Source organism: Anopheles moucheti, chromosome 2 (genome assembly GCF_943734755.1).
Source record: "Anopheles moucheti chromosome 2, idAnoMoucSN_F20_07, whole genome shotgun sequence".
Taxonomy (NCBI): domain Eukaryota; kingdom Metazoa; phylum Arthropoda; class Insecta; order Diptera; family Culicidae; genus Anopheles; species Anopheles moucheti.
This window is the reverse complement of record NC_069140.1, coordinates 10,575,971-10,600,241: the sequence shown is the minus strand read 5'-3', so window position 1 is coordinate 10,600,241 and position 24,271 is coordinate 10,575,971. Positions and strand designations below refer to the sequence as shown.

The following is a 24,271-nucleotide window of genomic DNA, read 5'->3' as shown; positions in this document are numbered from 1 at the left end:
GAAACATTTATCGACTTTATATCATCCCCGTACAACAAAAGGCAATTTTATGCGTCTTTTAGACTTCATGGTCCGGCATCCAAAAGAAACAAATTACCAAACTTCATATTGCTATTGTGGTATTCTGCTGTGTGCTTCATGGTTGGTAGGAAACAATTTACAATTTAAAGATGGCAAGATGGCAATTGAAATGAACGATGAAAAAGCTTATGAAAACAAAACAAAACAAACTTAAATGAAACCACAAGCAGGAAGGTATTTCTTCCGACAGAGTTACGCGGTGTGGCGCCAATATGAGGTGGTACGGGCAGGGAAAGTTGAATAGAACAGAACTAGAGACACGTCACAGTTGACCGGAGTTCTAATTAATGACACATTTTGTCCCCCGTGCTCGTATGCATTCGTTCGGGGTGGAATGTGAGCGGGTATGTCGGACGAGCCCGTTTTCCTTTTCGTTTAGTGTCACGGGTGTAATAAATCAATTTCCGTTTTCAAGCTCTTGATTTTTTTGGTCCTTATTATGCTATTTGCTATTTCTTACACACTCCAGAGCCTGGAGTCTCACACCGGAGGACAACCCCTTTTTTTAATGCAGGCTTCGGTCTGCTGGAACTCGGAGGGGTAAACCAAGGCGCCCAAGACTTTTTCGGTGAAGTCATGATTACCGTTCCACAAAGTGCGTCTTCGGGTGTACGAGTACCAGCGGAAGCGGAAAATGGAAGAAAACAAAATGCATCTTCCGAGCGACAAAGGCAGCGGCGGTACGACATTTTGTGTGTAATGTTTTGCGGTGAAGCATCTTACACAGCATCCGGCATCCGCTGTGCGTGTATCGGCGTGGAAATTGGTGCGGAATGCAAGAAATGCCAGATGGATGAAAAACACAGGCCAAAATTAAGCGAGAATTTTTCCTTTTTCCTCCACGGCGCTTTTCGTGTGGTGTGCAAGATGCTACGGAGATGAGAATAAACAAAACAAAAGTAGTCAAAATTCTTCAAAGAGCCGTGAAAACTGGAACAGCATGAAAATGAAGTGCGAAGAACGGCTGTGGCGGCGATGTGATGCACCGCATCGGGGGAAAAGGGCACCCCATCGACACGAGTGCGCGGCACCCAGAGTGTTGTGTGGAACACATAATGATGAGCGCCGTTTAAAACGGTTTGTTACATGTTAAGTGGTTGATTAATAATGTGATCACTAATGGTGAGGTTTTTAAGGCCGGTGGCGTTGCCCGTCGATCCGCGTGTAATGCGAGGTGTGCTCCTGATGTTTATGGGGTTTTGAATGCTGCCGAACACGAAGAATTCATTAAACCGCCGAAACAAGGCAGTGAATGTGATTGGTGTGTGTTATTATACCAGGCACTCGAGAAGTGGCTGTGTTGAATTGGAGCAGTGATAAATAGGGGCAAGTTGACTAGAGGGATGGGGTGGTTTTGGTGGTTGATAAAAGTATTTTCTTCTAAAGAGAAGGTGACGTATTCCAGTAAAATGTTATATATCTTTTATTTTTTAATGCTAATGTAATCTCATTTTATTGAAATGCAAAGTTTTCTTTCTTAATTCTTGTGGGCAAATTAAAATGGGACAAACAAGACGGGAATATAATATCCAATATAATTAAGTATCATTTAATTATGTTATATAATAAAATAGTATCATATTTAAATTTTATGATTTTAATGATATCTTGTCATTGATGTATAACTGCTTTAAATTAAACTTAGAATAATAATAATTTCTTGATCCGGTTTTTCAAGATCTGAAAATACAAACTATTTGTTTGAAGTACTTTAATAATAGTGGATTAAATATACATTCAATAAAAAGAACGCATGAAGCTTAATTGATCTGCAATTTAAATTAATAAATTAAAGTTTCGTTTTATGTTACATTCGACAATCATACATCACGGCTTAACATTAATAAACCATCTATACCCCATAATGAGCACGGATTATTTGTTTGTTGTGCATAATCCTTCCGCGCTCACTGTGTAATTTAACCATTTTAACATGTTCTGTAGGCAAACCCACGCGCCAACGTCTTGAATAGACATGATTTGCCCGTGCCGTGGGCGTCTGTTGCAGTGCAGTTCCATGTGCTACCGTTTCAATTTATCATGTTTAAATGAGGGCGAAAAATTGCTTATTAGGTGTTAGATGTGGACACTTGATGTGAGAGTGGGCGCTTGACTGCATGCTGTACTCACATTATGGGGTTATGTTTTCTTTCGTTAGCCAGCCGTAAAAATTCATCAAGGGACGATTGTTATGGTTCCATAATTGTACGCGAGCAAATGAAATAACTTCTAGATTACCATTCAACTGCATCGCAAATGGTGCAGTTGATATAGAATTAGGTAGACATGATGCTGAACGTGGTCTGAAATCCCCAGCGCCTAGTTATTTTTCCGTTTGCTGTACAAAACCTCTCACAGGACCCTCAGAAATTATTGTTCGCTCTTGCACGAAAAAAACTGTCAAATCCAGCTCGAAAAGTTGCCGTCGCGTTTTTAAATCTTCAAAAAATATAGCAAGAGGATTGCAACAAGAAGCATAAGAACAAAAATGGAACGGAAATAAGAAAAGATCCCCCCAACCGACCAGAATGACATTTAATACAACAGCAAACGGGTGGATGCTGTGCGCGCAGAAAGGAAGTGAGTGAACCCATTAAAAATTAACCAGAATAAAATGAGCCTTGAACCGAGCGAAAATTACTCACACACAAAATGGTGGAAAGATATCGCTCCACGGTTTTCTGCTGCTTTTTTTTTGTTTGCTGGGTTACGGGCAGAAGGGCCGAAGGCAAGTGAGAAAATAGTTGCCGAGAACCGGGTGACCGTTTTGTCCGAAAATTAATTACACAGTAAATAAGAAATTATGGAACGAAAATTGAATAGTCCCTTCGGGGTAAAAGCGCTCAGCCATTGTCAGCCGGGGCCCCGAGAATGTGGAGGGATTTTCCTCGTTTCATTGTTGGGTGTTTTGAGACGTCCTGGTGGGAATGGGGTGGAAGCAACGCTCTCTCTCCCGCTCCACCCAATGAATCTCCGGAGGGTGGTGTCGAAAAGTACGTCCTGAAGAAGGACAGCTTTTATGGAAGTTAGCAGCTGCTACCGCTGATGCTTCTGTCGCCTGCATGTGCATAGCGCAGAAAATAATCCACAGCACGAGGCGAGTAACGCCATCGTACATAACGCTCACGTTGGCATGTTGACTGGGGGCAGAAGAAGCAGCACGGTGTGTAGCGCTCGAAGGGAAATCATAAAATATGAACAACTTCATTTTTCTCCCCCCGTTTGTGTGTGTTTTTTTTTGCAACCCCTAACGCAGCTGGCACCGCACGTTCGGCCCGCCATTGGTTGCGGGGATGGTAAATGTGCCGCTAGCTCCGCCCACTAAAGCAGGGTTTCCATAGCAACAACCCTTGTACATAAGGGGTGCTGCTATATACATGGCACGCACCACCGCAAACGTAAACAAAACCAGTTTTGGGGTGGAAGCGAAATAGCTATGTTCTCGCGCGCGCACACACCGGGGAACCGATGCGTAACAGGCCGGCAGACAGAAAGGGATGAAACCTGGCCGCACTGGCACGCGGGGTTTGGAAATCTCTGTGTGTGGTGAAAAAGAACTGAAAACGGTCATCTCCGATGCACACACAACTCTCGTGCGCCTCGGATTCATTCAATTTTTATTCTCTGTCAGACGCAGACTCGAACGCACGTACGTCCACGCGCCCGAACGAATCTGTTGTGAACGTGTGTCGCTCGATTTCGAACGTAGAGGAAAATCGGAAGGCGATAAAAGGAAAAACAAAAAAACACCAACGGAAAAGTAAAGCGTAAACCGGCACAGAACAGGTCCGGTTTGTTTGCAGAAGTGTTGTCCGTAATCGTAGCCTGCTTGAGTGTTTCATCGGCACAGTGTTCGGTTTCGAATTCGCGAAAGGATTTTATCGATGTGATTCGAGTGTTTCAGTGTAATTCTGGTCTGTGGTTGTAGTTTTGCATAGGTCCCATTCTTGTTTTGTGATTAGCAAAAGTGGTATAAGTGGGGTGACAGCTTGTGCAAAAAAACACACAAACGCGCATCGATCGATCGATCGAAGCGGAGCAGTGCAGTGCCATTTCCAACATCCAATCACGCATCAAATGAGGTCAACTATGTCATATGACGTTAGTTGCCGATTGCGTTCAAAGTGTTCGCCGCTCAGCGATTGCTAGTTGGTGATGTGAGGTGACAAGCCTTAAACAGTGTTGCAAAACATTTTTATTCCCACCCAACGATCACTTGGATAATATTAGTGCTTGTTCGTTTGGTGTCGCGCAACTTCAGAAAAAAACAAAACACACAAATACATAATAGTAATAATAACGAACCCGAAAGAGTGAAATTCGTCCCAGTGAGTGTAAAAACCAAGTGGTCGCAGTTTGGTCGCAAATCTTCATGCTAAAATCGTCAGGAATGACTGTAACTCCGGTACGAATGGCGATGACCAGCCCGACGGTGCCCATGCAGCAGAAAAGCAACACGCGGATCAGCAACTTCAGTGTCGCGTCCCTGCTGGCGGACACGCGGCCCAAAACGCCCAGCACCCACCATGCCATCATCACCTCCGGCACCACCACCACGACCACCCCGACGCCCTCGCTAACCCCGCTCAGCCCGCTGATGGTGCACGGACCGCACGGTGTGCTGCACCAGACGGCGATGGCGATGACGGCCATCACCACCACCACCACCACGGCCCTGCCCGGTGTTTCACCGTCCGGCGACATCCTGCCAGCGAATCTGTCCTCGCACACGACCAGTTCCTCCTCGCCCCGGTCCCAGCACGATGCCAGCTCGCTCAAGAACGTCGACACGGATCGGGCCGACACACCGCACAGCCTGCTCGAGTCGGACGACTACGACTCGAACCACGACGAGGAGGAAGACTCGATCGTGGACATTGAGGACATGGATCACGAGCTGAGCGAGAGCGGATCGGGCCGCAAGGGCAGCGGTTCGCCCGGGTCGCCGTCGACGATGGGGTTGCCGCACGGTTCACCACCGGCCGCCGCCCTAGCGGCCGCCGCCGGTCACGTACCGATCCGGCCGACACCGTTCAGCGCGCTGGCCGCGGCAGCGGCGGCCTGGGGCGGCATGAGCGGCGGTGTCCCGTGGCCCGGCGCACGCCAGATGCCACCGTTCGGACCGCCCGGTCTCTTCCCGGGGCAAGGTTTCGGCGCCGGCCAGCTTGGTGGAGGTAAGTTTCATAGGCAAATAAGTTCCGGAATGTTTTGTCTTTAATCGGGGGGCTTCGTGGAAGGTTAATCGCATGCACCGGGTGTGTTTCGCGTGTTCGGAATTCGGTTCCGGGACGAATTAGAAATTAGGCGACCTGATTAGACAACACATTTTGGACCGGGACCAAACACACCCCCCGGGGGTGGAAGTGGTTTATAGGGGGAGGGAGGCATACGGGGTAGGTGAAAGATTAATTTCGTTTAATCGTGGCCTAAGTTCTAGTGCGCGCTTAGCATTGGTTCGAGTTGTGTTTGCGACTCGCCAGTCCCAGCGTCGAGGTGAAAGGTTAATTGTGGCGCCGAATTTCTGTCGAAAGCGCTGACAGATTTTCGGTCTAAAGGGACTAAAGGCCGCACCGGGAAGTTATCAGTGTGGTGATAATTTGTTTTTACTCTGTTGATAATTCGACGCGCAACGAATGTTCCATAAAGGACAATATTCCGTGTCTACTTGTTCGTAGAATTTATTCCATCGCTTGACGCACCGCACACGTCATTGATCTTTTTGCGGGTCTTTATGGGCATGAGAAGGAAGAAACACCACTTGCCGGAAGATGCCGTGTTCCGAAAAAAAGGTCAACATAATCGATAATCGGTTACGTTTCGCCCCCCCTTTTGTGCTTGGTCATTTTATTTGATTCGTGAGGTTAAAACTGTGGCAATCGACGGGGAAAGAACGTTGATTTTTTGTTGTTATTCTTACACATCCATTACAAGCAGTATTTTGGCGTAAGGAAGGCTTGCCGCTTGCACAGTTTTGTAGAAGTTCCGCAAAGGAAGGTGGATAAACGTGGATCGGAAAAGGGATGAATCGAAACCGGCAGCAATCCGGTAATCGATATAGCACCGGACCGGCTCCGTTTCAAGACACCCAAGCGGACGGTTTGGCCGGCCTGGCAACAAATTAGAAACATTTAACCCGCATTGCTTGATGCTGCGCTGCCTGAATGGGGTGAAACAAAAAGGAAACAAGATAAGATGGGAAACAGAGAGACCCCTCTGAAGGGCTTGGGTGACGGGCGCGAACGCTAATGGGAATTGAAATGAATGAAACGTAGAAATCCCCGTCATCGGTGGGCTTTGGGATGGAATAAAAAGAAAAAAACCCAAACAAAAAAAGAAAAAAGCCTCACGAAAAATCACACATGCGTGTGGTTAAGTTTTCGCGGCGTTGGTTAGCGCGTTGAAGTTCCGATCCGATCGCTGACGCTGGTTTTTGGGGATGCTGCGCAGCGCACAAATGTGTCACCCGTTTCCGACGGCAAAACCCGACACCACCACCACCATGGCGGACGGCACATGGCGGAAAGGGTTTCGGTTTAAATTAGCACGACAAGCCGTTTTGTTTTGTGTCAAACGCAAAATCACATCGCGCGATTATTTGTTTTGGTGAAGAAAGTTTGTGTTTCTTTTTTCCTGCTGCTCCAAAATGCCAAAAACCGGGGACCCGCTTGTCGCATTGGCGTTCGGGGATAATTATACGCCTGATATTTCGCACATGTGTGTGCCAATGAGTGACTTATGGGGATGGGATTTTTTTTTTAAATCGTGGAAAACCGATCTTTACGAAGAAACCATCTGAGGATGTTCGGGGGGCATAAGGAAAAGGAGAAATTCTACACAATTTTCATGCTGTTTTATCCTGTGAAGTCAGTGGAATGTGCTCAGGGAGAAGGGCAGCATACTTTCCTAATGAAGCAACGCGGACGTGCGCGTTAATGGCGAGTTCAGCAAGAAAGTTCCCGGCTAATTCGAGACGCGATCCGTTTAGCTCGAGCTGTTCGCGCTCGATCGGTGGCACAACACTAATCGCAATAAATCATCGATCAGTGAACGCAACCTCGAAAATGCCTCCAATAAACCGTAGTTCGAAATACAGGCCCAACCCGAGGGAGAGAGAATTGGAGAAAGATCGGCGATCGGCGGCATCGGATAAACGTCATCAAGCGCAGATGACAAACGAGCGGTCGGAAAAGATATAAACATATTTTATCGGGTCAACCGGGAGTTTCGGGAGTCGTCGTCCCTGGGCCTCTCAAACCGCGGGACGGAGAATTTCGGAAGGAATGTTTTGAGCGGTTTCGGTCGTTCTTCCGAACGCCTTCGCTGTTAGCTTTGCTTGACCATATTTTCTTTTAATCACGGGCCGGGGTTTTTGCTTTCGGTCCGGCTATCACTGTTGTCCACTTCCTGGAACCGGCAAACCCCGGGGAAGCATCTTTGGTGTTTTCCTCCACCCGTCCGTCGTGTACCTCCCCGGTGTTCCGGGGTCTTAATGTTTTTTTTTGCTTCTTCCTTCTGTAGCTTCGATGCCGACCCCTGATCAATCCCCTTAACGGAGGCAAGAAAACAATTAATTAGGCTCGGTTTCGGGACTGTTGCGTTGGGTGTGTGTGTTTTTTTTTCTTAACTGCTTCTGGGGTTTTTTTTTCTACTGGGACTGGGCGGAGGAACTAGGGCGATCGGTTCTTGCTCGCAAGCGAACGAGTGTACGCGCTGCAAGAAGCGGGAGGACGCCGATAAGAAAGATTAATTAATAGATTTCAGATACATCTTTGCCCCGGCAAAGCGATCGTACGGGCGACGATGAAGATGATGATGATCGCAACCCAGAAGCAACCCTCGCTGCGGGAATAGTGGGAGTTTGGTGTGGCAAAGGGAGAACAACAAATCGGAACAGAATCAAACGGTGGCGGTGGTGGCGGTGGAAAACGTTCGTGGGAAAAACAAACGATTGCGGGACAGAAAGCACAAATGTGTGTGTGTGTGTGTGTGCGCACATAAAACAAAACGACACAAGAAAGGCAATTTCGAAAGGGACGTCTTCATGACTTTATTTTCATCTCATGAAGATGATGATGATCGCCGGATCGATCGGCTGGCGCATGGAAGCAGTAAGCAATGCGCATGCCGTAGCTAGCCCTTGCGGCTTAGCCATCGCCACAGCAGAAGGAAGCTGGAAACAGGAAGTGAAACCGGTGTCCCGGTGATGGCCGGTTAATTAACTTGTAATTAGTTTACACACCGGGAGTTTTTTTGTGTATGTCGTTCCGTTGTGTGTGCTTTGGTTTTTTTTCGGTCCTCGTTGTACTATTTTTTCTTTGGTTTTGTTTTGGTTTTAGGTAGAGATCGCACCGACTCTCGGCAGATCTGTGTTTTTGTTTTAATGTTCTTGTAGCACTCCGACGTTAGCGATTCACGAAGAAGAAATAATAAAAAAAAAGAAATGGTTGTCGATGGAAACAGGAAGCTAGAAAAATCATCAACGAAACGATGGCAGTAGATAAACGAAACCCAAGCAGCAGAAAACGGCAACCAAGCACGGTATTATCATAATTTCACCGTTTAAATTCTATAATTTAATTAAACTAGACTCCCCGAGGTGCCTCTCGGGGTTCGCGCGATCGCGACCCGTTGTAGTGGTGGTGGTGGGTGAGGTTGGCAGCAACGGGCAACGCAGCCCGAGGGGTTCGATCGTTTCCTTCCATTTGGACATTGTTTTCTTTGCGTTTTTTTTTGTTGTTGTTCCCCCGTTGTAGTCACTGTGTAATGTGCCCACCATCGCCACCCCGTTTTCTATTACGCCTCGCCCTTCAAACGCACCATTTTGTGATCGTGTCAAGATCAACGGATTATTTCGTGGGTTAGGATCAAGTTGTTTGTATTTCTTCCCTTCATGGTGTCTGCTACCCGACGTCATCACTGTTGCTGTTGCTGGAGTGTGTAATTAGTCAAAAGGAATCGTTTTTTTCGTTGTTGCTGTTGCAGCTTTTCATCGCCAGCACCAGTGCGGAAGGTATCGAAGTATGGGGTGTTTTTCTTTCTCGGAATTGAAATTTCGACACAACACATTGCCGCCATCTTTCATTTCACTGTGCGGCCTTTAGAAACATTTGTCCGATTGTGTTGAGTGTGCGTGTTTGTTGAAGTATGCCTTTTTTTTTGTTGTTTGGTCTTCCACTGCCACTCGTTCTCGTTTAGTTTCGTTTTGTTTCATTTCACCTCACCTCTGGAGGCATTGTCCATCGGTAGTCGGAACGTTGCGCGCAAATTAAGTCATTAGGGAAACAAGGCGCTCGATCTAACCCTCCGGGTTCCGGTGGTGGGGGGAGGCTCTGAAGGGGCAGCTGAAATTTGGCCAGAGGCCTCAAGAGAGTCTAGCTTTTCCGACTTGATGGGGAGCATGGGAGCTGGGTGCGCAAGGGTGAAAATTTGATAAGTGTTTTAATTAGCCCGTGTGGCGCCTTTTTGATATATTTTTATGTCAACTGTTGTTCCGTTGGGTGGGTTTCGGTTTGTTTGGAGAAAATGGACAACAAAAAAAAAAGAACGAAACAAAATAAAACATATACGCACACACGTTTCCCTTTTACGCTACCACCATCACCACCAGGCAGACGGGAAATTAATTCGCATTTTGTTTGTTTTTGCGTTTGTTTGAAACGCTACCACAGCATAATTTTACATTTGTTTAGGGAAAGTATGTAAAGCGCACCAGGTTGATAAGAAGCTAGCGTAGGGATGGTCGTTTGGGTCACAGGAAGCAAACAGCACGGGCCGTTGAATTTTAAAGAGGACTTATAACATTGATACCACCGCTGCTGGACGATCACAACCCGTAATGATGCAGCTATTCATTTGCTCGCCATAAAACTTCATCAAGAATACAAATTAGCAACAGCGCTTATTGGAGTAATTTTACCATCAGCATGAATTAGTCCATCTTTTGGGTAAACGTAAACCTTATGGCAGCATGGTAGCATAAAATAGCATGAAATGAAAATAGCTCTCGTGCAGCATAAATGTTCCGCTAATGTGCGTTTCGTAGGTGCGAACAGACCAGCGGAGTTTCACCTTCAGATTTGCAACGTACTCGTACTTCGCGACAGGATTTCGACCGCAAGATTGGACACTCCAGTCCAGTCAGGTTTTCCTACCGTCAGGATGCGTCAAGGGTCGGTGGTAAAAATCAAATGAAACTTTAGACGACATGTCGTGATTATCTGCAATCAGCAACTACCGGATTTCTTGTGTGCAGCCCGGTGTGACGCTGCAGGTTCCTCGCCTGCACGATGCACAGTAGCGCTGCGACGAATAAAGCCGCTGCAAATAAAGCGCAAATATATTCTGCAACGGTCGTTTTGTTGGCACGTTGCATTCAGATGAATTCTGTGTTTGTGTTGCTTTTTTTTTTGTATAAAACAAATTAAAACATTTTTATAGTGTGCTGTGTCCATTCCACACCGTGTGCTGCATCGTTTTGGGGGTCTCCCCCTGCGAAGACGCGAGAATGCGAGAGCGAAACGGGCGGATGGAAAAGATAATCGAAGAGTAAACCTGCACACACTCCGGTCTGCAATCCGGTCTGTCCCGAAACAAACGTCCGATCGCTAATGAGTCTTGAGAGATCGCATAACATCACCTCAGGCCCGCGGGTGCTTGAAAAACTTGATCCCTCGACCGTCCTCGACCATCATCACCATCATCTGTTCGGCCACCGAGCAGATGTTGTTGCTCTGTTTGAATTCGCGGCTTCCACGCGGCATTATGCACTTTTTTTATTATCCATCTCCTTCTTCGGAACCGCCTCGGACGGAATGAGTGTTAATGTGGGTAACGGGTGGTAACCACACACCAAAAACCCTGGGGCCTCGGGGGGTCCAAATTAGGAGCCAAGCGGGGGCAGTGAAATTACAATAACAAATAAATTAACAACAATACTTTTCCATGTTCGCTTTTATTATAAACAAGTATCAAATTAATGTAATAATAATTTTAAATCACTTCCACCAGTCAGCTCGGCACACACCCCTTTCCCCCCCTCATTCCCCAGACGTGCCCGATTCGACAGCGAATGAATTAGCACCGGAAGACCGGTGTGCCATGAAGGGTCCGGTGGGTCAAGGGATTTGATAATAGATTCTCAACACGCAAACCTTACCAAGGACCATTTCACTTGAAGTGGTTGTTGTTGATGTGTTGGGTAGCACGGGATGGAGCGGCCCCACATTTTTTTCCATTGGCACATTTTAGGTTTTAACGGGCGCCTCCGTTTTCCAACCACGCGCGTTTTTTTGTTTTAGTCTACCCTGGTGAGCTGTTTTATTATTTATTGTAATTTCCACTAATTAATATTAATTCCAACCAGAAATCAACCAAACTAGGAGCAAAAAAAAAAATAAAACGCGACTAAATTGTGATGCTAGATGGTCGGCAACCTGGGTGCTGCTGCTGCCACGCCTGCCCATCAACCATCATGGTCCATTTTGTTTGTGTGTATATTTTTTCGTTTCAATTTCCTTATTTGAACGCGAACCGCTAGATTGTGTTGTTGTGTGCGGTTTTAATTTTTTCCGGTTTGATTATCTTTCGGTCTAAGAGCCCTTATTTGGGAAACACCACTTGGTGGTAAATTGTTCTTGCTAATGCACTTGAAGTACGCCAAAAACGTTGGACGGGCTTCTAGCACAACACTTAGCCCGTTCGTTAATTGGAATCAATATTAATGAAGACCTCACTGGAGCACACCGTTGGACTGGTAGTGTTTGTGCTTTGTGCCTGATTCTTGCACCGGCTCACCCATGGGTCCAAGACAGTGGTCCGTCCGCGATCTCGGCACGGCACTATGCACCTTCCGGACGCATCGGAACATTTCTATTAACGTGCCGAAGGTCAAGCGGATGACACGAAAACCGATCGTCCAGCGCGGTTGACGATCGATCGTTTGTTCGCCTACCGATCGCCCCAAGCAGGGGCCGATGCATTTGAAAATAATTTACAACGCCATTGTGTTTGTGCCGGCGACTCCCCAAAACCCTCAACCACCAGCTTTGCAGCATAACACGGTGTGGACAACGGTGAAATGGTTTATGATTTGATTGTAAACGATCCTTGACCGTACCGAGGGGCTGGTGGTCGGTACGATGCTGCAGTCAATCGATTGAGATTGCAAATGTTTGGTGTGTGTGGTGCTTTTTGTTGTGCGAAGAATACAATTTCTTCGGGGGCACCCGGTTGCGAGTTTGGCAACACTGGTTGCGGGGGCCCCCGTTCGGAAGCTCCTCGGTCTGTCTCGGAAACCGAACGCAAGGGAAGAGGATATGGATAACGCTATTGTTCGTGTTGTATTTTCTTGTGTACTTTGTGTCGCGTATAAATTCGGAACCACCGGAGCCGGATTGTTGCCGGACCTTAGGTGAATGTTCCGGACGCTAATACGGCGACGCGGGTCCCCGCGGGTCCTCCCCTCCGAGCCCGAGAATCGCACGAAGAATTTGAAATGCAAATCCAACGTGGAAACGAGTGATTTCCGCGAACAAATTCCCGAACTCCGAGGGAAGGAAGTTGGAAAGTTTCTGCTTTTTTTTGTGTGTTCGTGTTGTCCGTTGTTTCGCTGCGCTCCGGCTTATCCTGAGGGTGGACCCTGTCTACACCCTGTTACGAATGATCGTCCAGGGTTGTTTTAGGGGTGGTTTGTATTTGAGAGAATAATTTCTTGTGGTTTGTGTTTTTTTTTGGAGCAGTTGTAGTTACCGATTGCTGTGGAATACGATTGTGGAAGTTTGATTATGTAAAAGGGTAATATGGTGAGCAGTGGTTTGAAAAATGTACTACCGCCTTTTTTTTAGCCTTACGCCGGGAGGCTACCGATTTCCTGTTCAACATTTTAAATGACTTAATTTGTCCAATGGTAAAACAGCCCATTGCCAAACCGGCGGCCGGTTTTTACTTGTACCGCCGGTAGTAGTACGGTTTGCTAATTCATTCAATAATAATGTAGCCATTTTACGAGCAGCCCTCCTTTCCCATTGCCGGTCGGTTCGGTGGTTGGTAAATGGCAATGGAAAGAATTGTATGGAGGATATATTAAAAAAGGCAAAACGGAAGATGGAGCGCTTTTTTCCTTTTGGTTTCTTGCACCACGTTCACGTTGTTTGCAGCTGCAAAATTCAAATTTTTGACACATTTGCGCTTTTTCGCTAGGCGGCGAAGAGTGCTGGATTGAGATGCAGCAGCCACGGACGGAGGGTAGTGCGGTTACTAATGGAAACGATCTGTAGAACAATTCGAAGAATTCTACAAAACCCATGACGTACTGTGCTGTGTGTTGTGTTTTTGGGGGACGCCTTGCGCCAATTCCTCGAACACACGCTGCGGGCAATTGAGTGGTGCACGACTAATGGGCGACTCGCGGGCAGAAAATGCAATTTTCCTCAAAACAATTAAACACCATCCAGGGTATAGTGGCGGGGGTTTTTGCGGTGTGGCCATAAAATGACAACCATCATTAGGAACGCACCCGAAGCCCAGCGTAAATGAGATGAATAAATTTCAATCCATAACGACACTGGTGTCCCACCACGGCACGTATGCACCGTGATGCTCGTAAACCCTTACGTAGGTAATGGAAAACTCCTCACCGAAATTGCCCCCGAGTCAGAGTGGAGTTTAACCCGCGTGACATTTACATTACATGTGTTGTAGTAAAATGTAATCATCCAGTTATAGAACGTTCACGCTGCATCCCTACCATGGGCTCCTTAAGGGTTATTTCGCTCTGTGTGTTTTGTTCCGAAAAATGTTCCACAGCGCAAATTCCCTGTTTCCTAGCGGAACGTCATGTTGCGCCTGTCTGCAAGAGCCAAAAGGAGAGTGTGGAAGAGGTCCGCGGATGTCGAAACGATATTTGCGCGCATCCGACGTTGCTAATGAAGCTGTTAATTTAGATTTGTTTTATGTAACGGCGAATTTGGCGCGCATCGCGCCGAACGTACCGTGCATATCGTGCCCATTGGTGTCCCGTGTACCGTGCTGCTGCTGCTGCTGCTGCTGCTGCTGCTGCTACGTGCCCGAAAGGTGGTTCGTCCCGTGATGATTTGAAAATTAATTTCTTTCCCACAACTCCCAGCCACACCGCTGGGTGTGTGTGTGTGGTTTAGTGGGCGCATCGAAAATCGGCCGCATTTTCACGCACGCTGGTCTGTTTGTTCGTCGTTTTGGGGTTTGGGATTTATCTTTTCCTTCTCGGTCGGTCGGTGGTGGTGGTGAAGAATGGAATTACAAAACTAGCATTTACCGGTCGATAAGAATCTTTACCGTTGCTGCTAAGACACGGGTGGATTTCGGTACGCGTATTATCAGACGGGCGGAATGATAAACACGGATAGAGATGAAATGAAATATTTATGCCACAAGGGTTTAAAGAATGAAGTTCATTTCGGGAGGGATTCAAAAAATACTTTTGGAAATAAAAAAAGTTTGAATCAAATTTTGACAGAAGAATATGTTTTTCAAAGATTTGAACGATTGGTGAAATTCTGAAGCGACACAAAACGAAACATTTTTTATTTGTATATCAGTTAAGTTGCGTAAAAAGTATAATATTCAAAAAACATATTTTATTGTTTATTGTTTGTTTTATTCTGTAAAAAATATGTTACTGTATTTTGTTTATCTGAATAATTAACTTGATCGTTACTAAAAAATTGATCTTCGTATTTAAAATACTAAAAGAGACGGGTTTGATTGTTTTTCTTTCTATTTTGTTTACTTGACTTGTATGAAGCATTAATAAAAAACTTTTAATAATAATTTCGAAATAACTTAACATGCTTCATTAACCGCAATACCCATTGATACATATTGCTCTAGGTTCATCACTTTTACTTATTTTTTGAAGTTTCCACAGTTCTCCACAGTGGCAGTGGATTGTGAACAAAGTGTGCAGCTGTGGAAGCTGATTATTTGAATAGTTAATAACTATATTACTTCCGTTACAACGAGGTCCAGTCGGGCGTGATTGGGCCGCACACACACACACACACACACCCCACGACGTAATCAATCTAGCTAATGGTTGGTGTTTCGGGGAGTTAGGGAGTCGAACGCAATATCTTTAACTGGGCAACTGGGCAACGATCATGCGACTGATAGGCTAGAGACAGTGAACGAACCCAGCGTGTGGACAATTGTAGACCGGAACTAGAATTTAAATAAATTAATAATAACTCTCACTCGTCCGCTGGGTGGTGGTGTGGATATTGCGATGATAGGCGCGATCGTTTCGGTGCGGTTTTCTCTCGCTCTCTCGCGAGCGTTCTCGGGATGCTGGGATGCTGCCCCGAATGGGAATTTATTTCAATCATTTTCTATTTCCCGTCGTTTGGCGTCGTGGGCAAAAGAAAAAGGATGTGAAAGAGAATACGCAGCGAAGAGAAATTTCTCCACCCTCATGCACAACTCGGTTCGGTGTGTCTGGGTGCTGCTGGCGTGCTGGAGATTTTCAATATTACGAGGATTAACGCTTGTCCGGCGCGTATCCGTAGCCGTTTCTTTGCCTCGCTCACTTGCCACTCCGGGTGAGGCTCGCGCCGCGGTATTGTTTGAATAATTTGTGCACAACCATCGCGTTCTCGCATGATGATGATGATGATGATCGTTTTCGAAGGGAGGGGTGGGGAGAGGGCTCCGAACATTAGGCGCTGTGTTCGCCCGAGTACGCAAATTTGCGTGTCAATCGCTAATTTTGGCAATAAATTTTAATCGGCCACATAATCGCGACCAATTAATAACGCCTTCCGTTACGAATGCCGGTTAGCCGTTTTCGAAAGGCCGATTCCGGTCGATTAAGATACGCCACGGGCCCCGCTAAGAAAAGGGCCCGCCAAATGCTGATAGGCGCTGGTAAATAACGAACGAAATGAATGACAATAAAACGCTCCTTACGGCGTACCATCGATGTGAAATGCATCGAATATCACTATTCCCCCAAGGGGACAAGTGCAAAGCAGCGATAATTACGGTTCGGGATGCGTTTGCAGCTTGCCATCGGAACCGTGTCCTTATCTAATCTTAAACGGTCCCATGACGGCGGATGGGAGTTGGAAGGGGACGGATGGGTCGGCCGGAAGCGAAAGGAGCACACCCGAAATAAAAAAACCCGAAGGAGTCCCACCGTTTGCGAGAGCACTTAAGGGATGCCGCGCATGGAGACGGCACGGTGGCGATGGCGCGCAAAATGTGACATTCGCGATAACGCGCCGGCCGGGTTTGCGTGTTCCGGTTGAGAATGAACCGGGCCGGGGGGAGGGGGGAGTCCGGCACAAGGCCGCGGGGTGCTCCGACAAGAAATAAATTACGCGCTTATAAGTTATATAGAGTCATTAAAATGGTTTATCACAGGTGTAATTGATTTAATTAGTCCATTAACTTTGGAGCTACCGCGCTCGGTTTTGCATTGTTGGGCGTCGTCCACCACGCAAGCCTATGCATGCCCCAGCAACGTTCGCCGTTTGCTCGGGGTTTCGAATCGAATCGAATTTATTACCATTGTTCGTCCGAAATTGACCGCTCGAAGGCAAACCGCTGGTTTTTTGTTGTTTTGTTTGCTTTTGCCTCACTCGTGTTGTTGTGTTACATAAACGTCATGTCGTTCAGAGTTTATGATTTTCTTTTCTCTGCTGCCGTTTAAACGTTTGCATGTCACCAGGACGTCAGACAGTGGGAACTCCACCTGGGGGGAGCTGACCGGTAAGAAACAAAAATTAAAAACTTATTTAAAAAAAAACACTCCTGGAACTCTCCGCTGCAGCGTGAGGCCGGGTAACCGTATTTTCGTTTTTAGCGCGCATCGGCCAGTTCAACCCAATTAGTGCTTGTATGCAAATGGTGGCTAATTAATTGCAAAAATCTTCGTCGCCTTCGGACGGCCGGACAGCAGGCACGGCTTATTCGTGTTTTGCTGGGTTGCCGTCGTAACCGTGGCTTCGCCTCTCGATGCCTGATTATATTTCTTGCGTGTATGCAATCGTTCAAACATGCGCGTGATGAAAAGGTCGAAGAGATATTGGGTTTTTGTTGGAAGTCGGGAGTTTTGCGACGCCGAAGCGAACGAACGTGTAGGAGCGTCGTGTGACAGAACACATTTGAAACGGGTCGACAGAAATAGAACACACTCTCTTCGGTGACCTCGATCGGGTGATGGCGTAACTTCCGCCACGTATAGCATCTGGCCGCGCCATACCGAGCTTCATTCCGGTCGGACCTGAACCTTCAGAATATTGGTTCCCTTCGTCCGTGTAAAACGGCAGGGGTGTAAAGGCCAATCGTTTCCGCTTAATTCAATTAGGTACCATAATTCTTTTCCCCTTCTAAGCGACGATTGGACGCAGGGTAATGTGGGATGCTTCGCAGCGCCGAACCGAGCCGAGCCGGGTGTATGTGGTGTTAATTAATCCTTTCTTCACCTTTTCGATCGACAGCAGATAAGGCGGGAGAGCGTGAGTGACTCAGGCGCCTTCGAATCCTTAAACAATGCTTCATTTTGAATGCCATCCTGGGGTCACCTCGGGACCTTTTTTTTATGGACCTACCGGCCAGATGACGGACGTCGATGAACCCTTTTCCGGAAAAGGGAAGCTTAGAGACCGTTTTTTTATGAGCTGTTTGCTGTATCGTTTTATCGCATCGTATCGCGCAAGAGGTCGCTTTGGAAAGGGCTTTTGTTTGGTGGGCAGCGCTAAATAGCGGTCTAGATTTGGGGGGAGACAGTTTTATAATCTCACCGGAACATACAACCGGCGATCAGGACTTGGTGGAGTCTTTGCGGTTTGTCACAATTCCGGGGACTTTCATCAAGAACGTTTACGGCTTTTACTGCAGCTCATTTCCCTGTCGAGCGTTTTCCGTGCTGTACGATGCTATGATAATGGTCAGCTATATAAAGCACTTTATGGCTTTTCTATAGCCAACTCGTTTTTTATCGTTTCTCATATACGTTTCCCCATCCAAAAGGACTCAATGATTGGAATATCGTCCTTTTTTTTTGGTTCAAAACAATGGCGATTAAACCTTCCCAACATTAGCATCAAAACTCAACGAACAAAAGCTTTGCGTCCTCCTCATAAAAAAACGAATATCGCCCAACGTGCGCACTGCAAGTGCTACAATAAAATTCAAATTAAAATGTACCAGATTTGCACAGCCGAAACGATCGGACCAAAAATGTCGATCCAATGCGCACCGCCTCCCCGCCATCGGCTTGCCGATTTCCGTTGACGGATTTCGTTTCGGCGGAACCCCCGTGGGCCGGAGTGATCGCGGCATTTAGTGCATTCCGATACGTCTGATCGAGCATTTGTTTTATTTCCCAATTGCTGTTTCGCGCGGTAACCCTGTTTTTGGCCCCTTTTGCTACACCCAAACATTTGGCAGCACGTTTCGCGGCTATTAGACAGGGGGCGGGGGGGGGGGGGGGGAAATGGGGGAAATTCTTGCGCGGCGGAGGTTAGAGGCGTTGCGTTTGGCCATTTTCTTCCACCCGCGAGGGCTTTGTCCCGGGAGCGCTACGACATCAAAGGAAAAACCCTGCACCACCGATTCGTACCTTCGCCCTGGGGGGGGGGACACATTCTTCGGCGGTGGGAAGCAGTGCGGTGGCGACTCTTCGCGATGGCATCCCTCCATGCTCGCTTGATCCGCTTGTTTTGCAGCTGATTTTCGCCGATTCTGTGCGCGAGCTGCACGGTAACGGAAGTTGACCAAATATCACCGAAGGAACACATATCGGCGAAACATCGCACACGGTTCACGGTTGCCGTTGGGAGGCTGCGACCGAATCACTGCGACTAAGATTATCTTATTACCATTTGTCAAACCCGATAGCGCAGGGGACGAGATGTTTTTTTTTGTTCAGTGCGCGGTGGTGCGCATTGGCGCGACGACAACCGGCATGTTTTGCCTTGGAATCGCGAAACACATGTGTGTGACAAAGCGTGTTGCGTTGGCTTGGGCCGTGGGCACAGAGATCGCGATCGAAATGTGCGGTTTTGGGGGTGGTGCGGGTGTTGCGCACAAGTGGGGGATGGGGATGGAATTCGTCACGGTATCCAACTGCACTGAAACGCGCAACAGCAAATTGATTTGATTGCAGTTAATGAATTGCTGGTCGTTTTACACGGGCGGGAGGGATTGGCGCTGGTGGCGAGCGCGTAAATTCACTGATCAAATGAACATTAGCAATTTAGATAAGCGGGTTGCATGGCACGGTGTACTATTACCTGACAAAGGGGTGTATACATTTGGTTTGACAGTAAACATAACATTCAATTCGCTGCTGTTTATGATAGTTTAAGAGATAATATTTCTGAGTAGAATCGTAATTTGGGGATCTTTTTTTGAAGAATTTCAACAATTCCTGAGATTGACAAATAAATTAAGTTCATTATCGTAGGTAGTCCTTTCTGCTGTGGGAACGGTATTTCGATGCCTTTCTCGGAAGGATCACCGCCGCCAGGGTTTGTGCGAGTGTTTGCGATTAAGATTAGATCTTGTGCGCGACAAAGCAAAAAAAGAAAAACAGCATCGATCCCTCCTATTTCTCACCCTCGGCACGGTAACAAGCAATTACTAATCGACGCTAATGGAAATGCAAATTTCTCACTGCTGCTGCTGCTGCTGCCTACGTGGCAGTCTCCATCATCATAACACCGCACTGCATCCAGGGCGCTGTATGTGTGTTCCCCGGGTCCACACTGCCAGAGGGCCACGATTAAGCCGGGGTAAGGCTGTGCAAAAGTGAAATAAAACTGCTGCACACAAACACGCAGCAAAAGCAATCGCATTTGAACCTGAACCCGAACTAATCGATTCGCTCTCTTGTGCAAAACAAATTAGTAAAAGCAAAGCACACACAAGGTTTACTCGTTCCCCGCTGCTTTACCACCTCTACTGTGGGAGGCCGCATGCCCTTGGAATACCATCGTACCACGAAAGCATTGGCCTGCGCGGGCAAGGCACCACCCGGTCAGCAAGAAGACATTGCATTGCATTGCAAATTGCAGGCAAGTTGTAGAACATCCCCAAACAACTACCATCGCGTTGGCTTCGAATGTTGGCTACAGCCGGGGTAAAATACGGAAAAAAGGCGATAGAACTGGGTTGTAATCAAAAAACTTTCCACCTATACATACCGAACCGAGCACTAGTACACACAGTCGGTTCCCCTTGGAGGAGTGGCAAACGAATGGAATTAATTTATTAAACTGCAATTCACACGTCTTCGATCCATTACGAAAGACCCCGCGCACATTGCGCAAATGCGTGCGAACGGGACGGTGCAAAGTGCAACAGCATCAGCAACTGGCCACAACTACTAGTACTACTGTGCAACCGCGACCAATGTTGCACTCCAGGCTGCAATGTTGCGATCCGACACTGTACGTGCGGGCGTACGGTTATCAGCCCGTTTCTCGCCGTTTTCTGCCCGTTTGGGACGTACGGGGTCTAACCTTTTATTTACTGCTTCACCACCATCATAGCCCACGGCAGGACACGGTGAACTTCCGTGTCGGGTGCAACCAACCCGAAACGTTGTGTTGTTCTTTTTTCTTTCACTGCTTGCTCCACGGGAAGTGTCCGGGGGTTCGGTTAGTGGAACACCAGCATGAAATATGTTTTCTGCGCGGTGTCGTACCGGACGACTCATGCTGCATGTAAAGAGCAGCAAGAATGCTTTGTGTGTGGGGTGTGGCCAAAAACGGGAGCTCTCAGAAAAAAAGGACGTCCAAAGTGAGGTGGTGTTGTTGTATTAGCATTTTCTTTTATATGATGGACTTGTAAAGAGTTGTAGAACTGCAAAGAAGGAATATTGATAGTATTGTGCTGAATGAAGCTCTTGAGAAAAGTCATCTCCAGTAAAGGAGTCATTCGATTCATAAAATAACTTTCAACAGACTAATAAATCTCCAAGGATTTATGAAGTTCCAAAGAGTTATGTTTCTCCAAAAGAAGATTTGGTATTTTTAGCAACCATTCTGTAGAATTCGAAGATATCGCTAAAAACCCCCAAATTTCTAAGCTCCGCGGGTCTAGACAATCGAAAACTAGAAGTGCTTGGTGTTATTGCAAAACTTTGGAATCTTCAAGGAATTATTGGAAATTGCTGAATCTTCATAATGGAGATTCAAAGACATTCATCTGGTTTAAATCTTTACTCAGAGTCTTGGAAGTTCCCGAATGTAACTGATATTGATTGAAAAGTTTAAATATAATAACTTTGTGGTACAACATTGAAGAGATGTGTTGGGGACCGAGTTGACGGTACGCAAATCCATCCAAATGCGCATTCGCGCCGTACGACGACTCGCGGGAAGTTCTCGAAACGACTTCTTGTCGAGCCGGCGGTACCGGTAATGCCCGATACAATGGCGTCGATCGTCGTCAATTAACGCTGATTGAGGTTATAATTTACTGTGTCACTTACCCACTGCCACTTCCACAGCCACTTGACTGCTGAGCGCTCTCTTGACTTCGGTGTGCGTTCCTATCAATTAACTCCAACGGGATGGAGTTTCCGAGACATCTGACTAACGGCAGCGGCCAGGCAAAAGGGGTACTGTCGCACTGTCTGTTCTGGTAGGACGGTATCGATTGCTTGATGTCTAATAGACTATTAGCTTCCCTTCCCGGCGGACACACACACACACACACTTACCACCGTCGGTCGCTTCCGCTATCGGGTGCGCGCTTCCGCTCGGTTCTGTTGTGTTGTCTTTTTGTGTAAAAATAAACATATCGCTGTCACTGTGAACGCCGCCAGTAGTCGCGCTTTGCGCTTTGTGGCAAACGGTACGGAACCGTAAACTGATGCTGATGCAGGCAATAGGGAACGGAATTGTAAGAATTTCTACCGCTGCCACCGGTTAGTACGTAGCAGCAAGCCACACTTGACTAATGAGACATTAGAGTTCTTCGACAAGCGTCCTGTAAGGGTGTGTGTCTGTCGAATGCGCATCGAATTGAACCCTTGGTGGGGGGAGGTCGCGTTCCACGTTTGGCTGGAAGTAGACGCTACGAGACGCGAACCTCGAATTGGATGTTCATAAAACATGAAAAATTAAAAATCGTAATAAATCTTGCGGCGATGTTCGCTTTCCACTCAACGTGCTCGGCCGTTTCCACTCGTCGTTCGGATGAGGTGTTGTAAATTTATTAGTATGACGATTGCTTCGAAAGACCACAGAAGCCGTCGCGTGGTACTGTGTTTGTATTTAGCTAGCTGTCTTCGGCAACTTCATTAACTGTCACTTGAAATATTGTAATGTGTCTTTCGGCTCACATACACGCACGCACCGTCGTGAGGACCGGGTTCTCACGGCGTAAATGGTGCCAAGCAGCGGGTGATGAACGAGATACCTCACTTACCGATGATGAGGGCATTTTATTTTCGATGTTCGAGCACATGTTATAGGAGGGTGCATCCGTGGGACGAATGTACAGCTGGCACGCGATTACGATGTAGCGTCGAACTACTCGGTCGGTGCCAAGCTCCGTGCAAGGGTTGTTGTTATGATTGAAAGACTGCCCTGGCGCTCTGCTCTACCCTCCCAAAGGGTTCTCCGAATGTTTGACAATCTGTTCCAAAGGGAAAGAGGCGGCACATCGGTGTAGTGTTCCTGGGTGATTAAATGCATGCATGTTACTCACGCGTCAGAAGGTGTTTGTCGAACGAATGTTACTGATCAGTTGCTTTTCCTTTTTCTTGGTCCTTCCTCCACAGATAACGAACCGCCACGTATCAAGTGCAACCTGCGGAAGCATAAACCGAACCGGAAGCCGCGCACACCCTTCACCACCCAGCAGCTCCTGTCGCTCGAGAAGAAGTTCCGCGAAAAGCAATACCTCAGCATAGCGGAACGAGCCGAGTTCAGCTCGTCGTTGCGGCTGACCGAAACGCAGGTGAAGATTTGGTTCCAAAACCGGCGGGCCAAGGCGAAGCGTTTGCAGGAAGCGGAGCTGGAGAAGATCAAGATGGCCGCCCTCGGGCGGGCACCCGGCGCCCAGCTGTACATGGGATACTTCCATCCGAGCTTAATGGGTGGTGCGATGCATCTGGGATAAGTCCGACGCTGGTGCATCGGAACGCGCTCGTCCCGACGGGTGAAGGCCAATCCCAACCAACCAACAAAAACCAACAAACCAACAAAACCTACCAACCAATCAACCATTGTGAATATTAGCATTTAAGTGTCTATTGCTAAACGACTGTTGCATACTCCCTAAGATAGTACTGCCGAAGTGTGAGGTTATGATTAGGTATTTATTTTAGTTTGCTCATCCAAACGTCCTAACCTCCTCCTAATCTCCGGAATCGGTCCTTCCTTGCGCCAAAGCAAATCCCTTCTTCTCCTCCTTCTCCTTTTGCTGCCTCTGCGTTTCGCCCTTAGAGGCATCAGCCGTCCTCCCGTTCACAAAGCGTCCGGCGGTGAGGCGAGAAGATTTTAATTTTATTTATTCCTAAACGCGTTTTCACCACTTCATATCACCCCACTCCACTCGCAGCTCGTCATAGTCAGGCAAGAGTTTTGTAAATATCAATCGTAAAGCTACGGTACGGTACGCCCCACCGGCGCATTGTTGAGTGGTGGTGTTGGGCCAACAACACGTCAGTGCCGCGAGACGCGGGGTTGGAAGAAAACACCACCCGCCATTTGTAAATATTATCCCACGAAAGCGCATTTGGCATCCCAAGGAGCGTGCGAAACGTTTTCGGGCCAATTTGCTCCCTTCCCGTTCCCTTTTGCTCCGGTGTTCGGTGCTTGGCTGTGGCTGTGTGCCCTAAGCCGCGATCCGACGCCTAAATGTGTGCGCCCACCGTCGGCATGCGGGAAACAAACTTCATCCGCTTCCCCCCCCCCCCCCCCCGGCCACCCCTCCTTTCCTCCGGCACAATTGTAACGAATTCGGCTACGGTGGACGCCGTTTGGACAATACGGGTTTCGGGCGTTTTTCGATTAGGAAGCGTTCAAAATGGGAAGGAAAACCTCAAGTGTGTGCATGGTTTTAATTTCTTAATTTTTTGTAAATAGCAGCAGCTCGTAATGTGAGACACACACGCGGAAACCTGGAGGAGAACAGGCGAAGGGGGAGGAGGGCAACGAGTTGTGGGGGGGAGTGGTAGAAGTTGGGGTTAAAAAAG

At 47.4% G+C, this 24,271-nt stretch overlaps 1 protein-coding gene across 1 annotated transcript; it reads left to right on the top strand.

Moving 5' to 3' along the window:
- The first annotated feature begins 4,453 nt into the window (after positions 1-4,453).
- LOC128297966 (muscle segmentation homeobox) lies at positions 4,454-23,193 on the top strand. The gene is made up of 2 exons (XM_053033686.1): positions 4,454-5,255; positions 22,853-23,193. The coding sequence occupies exons 1-2, from the start codon at positions 4,454-4,456 to the stop codon at positions 23,191-23,193; spliced, it is 1,143 nt and encodes a 380-aa protein (XP_052889646.1).
- The last annotated feature ends 1,078 nt before the right edge of the window (positions 23,194-24,271 follow it).

Bases quoted from the DNA above. Each gene is read 5' to 3' on its own strand.
- LOC128297966 (XM_053033686.1), top strand. From the start codon at position 4,454: ATGCTAAAATCGTCAGGAATGACTGTAACTCCGGTACGAATGGCGATG. The intron at 5,256-22,852 runs GTAAGTTTCATA...CTTCCTCCACAG, and splicing joins CGCCGGCCAGCTTGGTGGAG to ATAACGAACCGCCACGTATC.